Source organism: Notamacropus eugenii, chromosome 2 (genome assembly GCF_028372415.1).
Source record: "Notamacropus eugenii isolate mMacEug1 chromosome 2, mMacEug1.pri_v2, whole genome shotgun sequence".
Taxonomy (NCBI): domain Eukaryota; kingdom Metazoa; phylum Chordata; class Mammalia; order Diprotodontia; family Macropodidae; genus Notamacropus; species Notamacropus eugenii.
The window spans coordinates 340,075,214-340,082,847 of NC_092873.1; the positions used below are offsets into that span (position 1 = coordinate 340,075,214).

At 46.5% G+C, this 7,634-nt stretch overlaps 1 protein-coding gene and 1 pseudogene across 5 annotated transcripts in view; one reads left to right on the forward strand and one right to left on the reverse strand.

Annotated features, from left to right (window-relative positions):
* The window catches only part of KIF19 (kinesin family member 19), a 48,078-nt gene extending 42,047 nt beyond the window's left edge, over nucleotides 1–6,031 (reverse strand). The window contains exons 1-2 of one of the 5 annotated variants that reach the window (XM_072645584.1): nucleotides 5,919–6,031; nucleotides 3,313–3,393 (exon numbers count right to left, since the gene is read on the reverse strand). In XM_072645584.1, the coding sequence (XP_072501685.1) occupies nucleotides 3,313–3,393; nucleotides 5,919–5,936 (99 nt within the window). In that variant the 5' untranslated portion in view covers nucleotides 5,937–6,031. Of the gene's footprint in view, nucleotides 1–3,312; nucleotides 3,394–5,198; nucleotides 5,719–5,912 lie in introns of those variants that run through there. The other 4 variants (XM_072645586.1, XM_072645583.1, XM_072645585.1 and 1 more) reach the window with 4 other exon arrangements.
* Nucleotides 6,032–6,641: 610 nt separating this feature from the next.
* On the forward strand, nucleotides 6,642–7,423 carry LOC140528101 (large ribosomal subunit protein eL29 pseudogene; annotated as a pseudogene).
* Nucleotides 7,424–7,634: the final 211 nt, after the last annotated feature.

Here is a 7,634-nt window from a genome sequence, read left to right on the forward strand (position 1 = left end):
CACATCTTGCTGCTTTGATGGGACCCCACCACTCAGAGGAGGGACTTCTAGGCAGCACCAAGATGGCAAGAGGTGGGGGGATGGTAGATTCCCAGAGGGCCTCATTACAGTGATGTCCTTCAACCTCATTCTCTTTCTCATGCATTCTCTTTCCTCAGAAAACCCTTTCCCCCTCCTCACTTATGAATTTCCCTTTTTCTGTTGAGGGTGCTACCATCTTCTGAGGTTTCCTGATACAACTTTAGTGCTATCCTTGACTCCTCTCTCTCCCTGATGTTATGTTTCCATATCAGCTGCCAGATCTCATTGTGTCTTCCTCTACCATATTTCCCACACTCCTCTTCTTTCTACTCACCAGACTATTACTCTGGATTAAACTACCATCATTTCTCACCTGGAACACTGTCCTAATGGGACTCTTTGTTTCAGGTCTCTCTCCTCCTTAATTCATCTGAACACAGCTTTCAAATTGCTTTTTGCCCAATACAAGTCTGCCTATTTGACTCTCCTACTCATTTAACTCCAGTGAGTCCCTATTGTATCTAGGATCAAATAAAACCTCCTCTGTTCAGTTTTTAAAGCTCTTCATAATCTGATCCTAACCTACCTTTCCAACCTCATTGTACATTACTCCCCTTCCTGTACCCTACAGTCCAACTAAACTGGTATTCTCAATCTTCTTCACAAGTAACACTCCTTCTCCCATCTCTTTCTTTGTAGCATTGACTGAGCTCCTAGACCGAAATGCACTTCCAGCTCACTTTTGCCTCTTAGCATCCCTTATTTTCTACAGAACTGAGTTCAAGGAGTCCTTCTACATAAAATCTTTCCTGAGTGTCCCACCTGCTACTGCCTTTATCTTCAACATTTACCTTGGATTTCTGTTATACATACTTAGTACATGTTGTCTCCTTGAGGGTTGGGACTATTTCTTTTTGTATTTATATCCTTAGCATCTAGGACAGTGCCAAGCATGGGGAATGCTTGTTGATTGACCAATTAAATGATGAATGGTTCCAATTGAGGGTCCAATACGTGATGCAACTGTATTTAATTAGCATCTGTTTACTGTGTGCCATACGTAATGGTTGTTAACAAGGCTCATGAAACTAACACATCTGAGCTGGGGGGAATGACACACCATGTAAACAGATAAATAACACTCAAGGCAATCTGAGAAAGGACAAAGCATTAATAACTTGGGGGATCAGAGAAGGTCTTGCATAAGAGATGCCACCTGAATTGAGTGTTCAAGAAAGATAAAGATTCTGAAGGGGTAGCTAGGTGGTACAACTGGAAAAGGAAATGGCAAGCCATTTCAGCATCTCTAGCAAGAATACCCCAAATGGGATCATGAAGAGTCAGACATGACTGAAATGAATGAACAACAGCAAGGAAAGGATTCTGAGAGGGGGAAATGAGGAGGGAGCGCATCTTGCCTTGGGGGACTACCTGGCAAAGGCATGGAGGCAAAGGATGGAATGCTGGGCTGGGAGGGAGAGAAGGGGAAGGGATGTTATACAGATATAGTACTAGAAAGTTAGGTAGGAGCCATGGAGACATTTAGATGCCAGACTGAGGAGTATGTACTTTATCCTTATATAAATAAAGCCACCTAGGCTTTACTCAAGATTTGTGAGCAAGGGAATGAATATAGGTCTGTTCCTTAGGGTGACTATGTTGACAGCTGGGTGGAGGACGGATTAAGGAGGGGTAAGGTTAAAAGTAGGAAGGCCAAATAGGAAGCTATTTCAAGTGAGAGGTGATGAGCACTGAAGCAAGTGCTAGCTATATACTTGAAGAGAAGGGGATGGATGTAGGAAATATTGTGAAGGCAAAATTGACAATACCTTGCAGGTGTTTGGATGGGATGAATGAGGGAGAGGAAAGAATGAAAAATGAGAAGCATTGGTAGCATAGAGCCTAGAGTGAGGAAGATGGATCTGAATATTATCTCAGGCCCCAGCTCTGTGACTACAGACATGTCACTAACTTCTCTCAATCACAATCAGTTTTCTCATCTGTAAAATGAAGATAATATTTGGAGGCAGCACTTACCTCCCAGGCTGCTTGTGGGGGCCAAATGAAAAGACCTGTGTAAAGAAAGCACCTTGCAAACTTCAAGGCACCATAGAAATTTCATTTATTTTCATTATTATCACTATTATCATCATTACCATTGTTGTTAACCTAGGAACAAAACAAGGATTTATTAAAAGCTTACCATATGCCAGGCAATGAGCTAAGCTCTTTACACATTCAATCCTTACAACAACCCTGGAGGTGGGTGCTATTATTATCCATTTATAGTTGAGGAAACTGAGACAGATAACCGTTTAAATGACTTGCCTAGGGTCACATAGTTAGTGTTTAAGGCCAGATTTGAACTCAGGTCTTTCTGACTCCAAGGCTCCTGCCACCTAAGTTATTGATGTCCAGCCATCTCAGTCAAATCGAGCTCTACTGATAACTCATTAGAGGTTGCTTAGCAAAGACACTGGAGTGGTGTGCCACTTCCTTTTCCAGATGATTTTTTTCCTCAAATGAGGAAACTGAGGCAAACATGGTTAAGTGACTTACCCAGGGTCACACAGCTAGTCAGTGTCTATGGTCACATTTGAAGTCAGGAAGACTCATCTTCCTGATTCCAAGCCCAGTACTCTATCCACTGTATCATCTAGCTGCCCTGCTGGTAACTAGGAGGATATAGTCATTTGGAGCAAGAGAAAGCTTTGGGAAGCAATGGAGTCAACTGAATCTAAAGTCAAAGGACTGAGTTCCATGTCTGCTTCCTCATCTGCTTTCCTCATCTGTAAGATGAGTGAAATATACTGTCTACCTCACCAAGTTGTTGTGATCAAAATGCTTTATAAAATTGAAAGCTCTCTAAAAATATAATGTGGGCAGCTACTTGGTGCAGTGGATAGAGTTCCAGCCCTGGAATCAGGAAAACTCATCTTCCTGAGCTAAAATCTGGCTTCAGACACTGAATAGCTGGGTGATCCTGGGCAAGTCACTTATTTATTTCAGTTTTCTCATCTATAAAATGAGTTGGAGAAGGAAATGGCAAACCACTTAAGTATCCTTATCAAGAAAATCCCAGTGGGGTCAGCAAGAGTTAGACGTGACTGAAAAACAACTAGACAGCAACAATAAATCTGATTTATTATTGTTGTTGCAAATGGTGGTGGTGGTGGTGGTGTTATTAGCCCTAGGTGGCTGTATTTCCCTGGTCAGCCCAAACATCCCATGTATCCAGTTCTCAGGATCAGCCCACCTCTCTGACCCCTTCTGGACTGGGTCTTTACTTACTTGTTCATTCACTTTATGGGCAATCAGTGTGGTTCCTTCTTCCACCTCTGTGGCGTTAATGGGTCGCATCCTGAGTGCCACCTAAAGCAAGATTTCCTGTTAGGCTCAATGAAACTAAGGTTGAGGGATAAGAAGTCCCCCATCCAAGAGAACCCACAGGCTTAGAGAGGATCATCTATTAGCTCATGGCTTGAGAGGGAGGGTTAGGTTGGCCCTGTTTGTCCTGAGCACTCCCCTCATTCTCCCCCCACCCTTCTTTCAGCTCTCTATCCAACAACATACAGTTGTCTGATTCAATGTAAGTTAACATACATTGATTGAGCACCTGAACTAGGCGCTTGAGAGACAGACAAAGCAGTCCTTGCTTTCAAGGAACTTACACAATCGACTGGCAGGATATGATATGTATGCAAGTAAGTAGATACCAAGTGATGAATGGAAAGCAATACTAAGTGATTTCAAGAGAGCTAATGCGAAAAAACGGGAGGATTCTCAAAGGTTTTGTGATGGAAGTGGTACCCATGCTGTGCTTTGAATGAATCTATAGATTCTAAAAGGTGAGAAAGGAGCATATTCCAGGCATTTGGGATCACTTGTGCAAAGAACAAGGGGTAAGGGATAGGATGTCATGTAGGAGAAACAGCTTGCAGGTTAGCTTTATTGAAACAGAGAATGTGTAAAGAGGAGTGTGTGTGTGTGTGTGTGTGTGTGTGAGAGAGAGAGAGAGAGAGAGAGAGAGAGAGAGAGAGAGAGAGAGAGAGAGAGAGAGAGAGAGAAGGACGGAGAGAGAGGGAAGGGGAGAGAGAAGAGAGAAAGGGAGTGAGGAGGGAGAGAATGATAGGGAGAAAGAGGTATAGAGAGAAGGAGAGACAGTGGTAGAGAAAAAGAGAGGAAGAGGAGACAGAAACAGAGAGAGAGGGAGGAAGGGAGGGGGAGAGAAAGAATGAGGAGAGGGTGATAGAAAGAGGAGAGAGAGAGGAAGAGAAAGAGGAGAGAGATGGAGAGAGAGTAACAGAAAGAGTGAGGGACAGGGTGATAGAGAGAAAGAGGGGAGAAAGAGGAGAGAGAGAGATGGAGATGGGGAAATCATCACTTCTCCCTGTCTCATTTGCCCCAAGGGTTATGCCATTTTGTCACTGGCTGGTCTATCTAGGTCCATGGAGTCAGACCAGTGCAAAGGTACAAATGTGGAATGGGCTTAAAATGCTCATGAGGTTGGCAGCAATGAAAATCACAGGGTCTCCTTTATAATAATGATAATCATATCAATAATAGCTAACATTTATATAGCACTTTTACCTTTACATAGCACTTTACATGTTGCCTCAATCACCATCATCCTAGAAGGTACAAGCTATTATCTCCATTTTAAAGATGAGGAAACTGAGGCAGACAGGTTTGCCCAAAACAAGATTCAAACTCAAGTCTTCCTAACTCTAGGACCAACTTTGTGCCACCTTGCTGCTCCTATATGGTGACATCAATAGTGCCAATTAAGGCACTATAAGTTCATCCCGCGAATGAGAGGAGGCAAAATAGGGTAGTGGAAAGAGCATTGGACTTGGAGTCAGACAGTCTGGGTTCCGATCTCTGTTCTGTCATTCACTAGCTATGTGACCCAGAACCAATCATTTAACTTCTCTGAGTTTTGGTTTCCTCATTTGTAAAACAGAGTTAATAATCCTTGCACTCACAAAGTGGGTTGCAGATAAGGACTGGTCAAACCTTAAGGCATTGTATGATTGTGAGTTTTGTTCTGCCACCCAAAGGAACCCTGTTCTCTTATCGAAGGCGGGTGGAACAATTAGATTCCCTTGAGTCACCCTCTATACCCCCACACCTCGCCTGCCTTAAAGAATCCATGCCTATGATGAAGTCGGACCCACCTTAGGGCAGAAAGATTGAGCCAAAGCAATAAACTTCACAGAAACCAGAGAGACTGGCAGCCCCATCACCCCATCCTTTTGTTTCCCCTATGAGAGAGAGACCTATCACTGTAATGTGCATACAGTAGTGTGTGTTTGTATGGGAGTGGATAGGGGCAAATTGTTGGAGGGCTTCTGGACAGGGAATTTGGGGAAGCTGAGGGAGAGTGTGGAGATAGGTGTATATTTTAGCTAGAGTAGGTTCACGAATTTGATAGATGACAGCGTAAGGAGGTCTCTTAGGCATTGGTGAGATGAGTTGGGATAAGTAAAGAGTGAAGGGGCTTTGCTCTGGCGGAAGAGTTTGAGAGTTCTAGGAGGACCGAATGTGAATGTGTGTGGGCTCTGTTCTGGGGGGAGCGGGGGGAAGGGGAGTTGAAGAAATTGTGAGGAGGTGTGTGGGTGAGGGCCTGTCTCCAGGGATGGATTGAGGAGTTCGGGGTTACAGATATGGAAGGGAGGGTCTGTTAGTAGTAGGTGAGTTGAGAGGAAAGAGGGGTGTGTGTGTGTGTGTGTGTGTGTGTGTGTGTGTGTGTGTGCGTGTGCGTGTGCGTGTGCGTGTGCGTGTGCGTGTGCGTGTGCGTGTGTGTGTGTGTGTGTGTGTGTGTGTTAGAAATCCACAATGGAAAGGGGACGGGGGACGATTATTAAACGAGACTGGGAGCTCGGACTCACGGTGACCTGTTGGTCCTTGAACATGCTGGCCAAGGCTCGGAGGACTCAAGCCCGCACCCCACAAGCGTCCGTCACTCCCTCCAGCTCTGGTTGCCTCCCACTCGGCCGCTGCCTGACAACCAACGACGCGTTCGAGGCCAAGGGCACGGAACTGGGTAGGCAGAGAAAGGCGACGGGGAAACCGACCGCCCCTGCTTCACCTTCCTCCCCAAGAGACCGCTGTCCGCGTTCCTATCAAGTGCCGCGCGAGACCACTGTCCAGGTCCCTAAAAGCTGCAGCGCGACGCCGGTGTCCGCCTCCCTCTCAGCTGCCGCGCGGACCCACTCCGTGCCCTTTCACTCTGGAACCTCCCCGGCTTTCAGGAGCCGCCTCCTCCAGGGCTGGGCTGCAGCTCCCACGTCCACTCCTCCAAACCCTGGGCTCTCCGCTCTCCCGGGGCTAGCCCGGCGCTGGTCCGCCTCCAGTACCCTAAGCTGTGCCAGCGTGTCCTGCTAATTAACAAAGTTTGTGAGTCTTTGCAGCATTTGTGTTTCGTCCCCTTCTCCTAGCAATCCCAATCCCAGCACCTGCTCTCTCCTCCACCGTCCCAGCCCTACCGGATCACTGAGGATCGTTGGGCCGAACGGTTCAGAACGCAGAGCAAGTTTCTAGCGCCTTGGGGTGGGTAGGGAAGAGGGCGGGGCACCGAGCTGGCTCCCCTCCCCGGGCGTGGTCTAATCTGTGGGTGAATGTGTCAGTCTCCCTGTCAGCGCTTCGGCCTCAGCGAGTCGGGGGTGCGCCTGTTGGCGCAGGCTGTGGTGTCAAGATGGTTGTCTAAGAACCATAGCACCCACAACCAATCACGAAAATGACACAGAAACGGCATCAAGAATCCTACCACACAGGGATACAACTCTCTGAAAGGGGTTGACCCCAAGTATCTGAAAAACATGCGTTATGCCAAGAAACACAACAAGAAGGGGCTGAAGAAGATGCAGTCCAACAACACCAAAGCCATCAAGGCTCAAGCAGAGGCCACCAAGGCCTCCAAGGCCAAGCTCCTCAGGTTCAAGATGCCCAAGGGCAGGGCCCAGCTTGCGGGCCCCATGATTGCCACAAAGGGTCCAGGCTGTAGGGTCAGCATCAGACATCCAGGCCCCAGGATCAGGAAGCCTGACTCTGAGGTTGCCAGAACCACTGACCCCAAAGTCACCAAGCCCACTGACCCTAAGGCTGCCAAGTCCACTGACCCCAAGACCACCAAGTCTGATTCCAAGGCTGTCAAGTCTGATCTCAAGGCAGCCAAGGCCACAAAGCCCAGTGATTCTAAGGCTGCTAAGCATACTAACCCCAACCTGCCACTCCAAACCCAAAGATGCTGGTGCTAAAACTGCTAGTCCCAAACCTTCAAAACAGATGCTTCAGTACAGAAGGACTTATTTAAACCCTAAACCACTGGTTTTTCCCAGCCAGGATATGATTACTCACTATTTTGTACAAATAAAGGAAATGGTGGATCAAAAAAAAAAAATAGCTTAAGTTTGCAAAGCACTTTACATATGTTATTTCCCTTAAACCTCACTTCAATGCAGTGGGTGTTACTATCATTCTCATTTTACACATGAGGAAAACAAGGCTGAGAGCTGAGGGTGACTTGGCCAGAATAATTCAAGCTGGTCAAGGGACTTGGGCAGGTTTTGAAACTGAGAGCTTCCTCACTCAAATTGGACATCCTATAACAT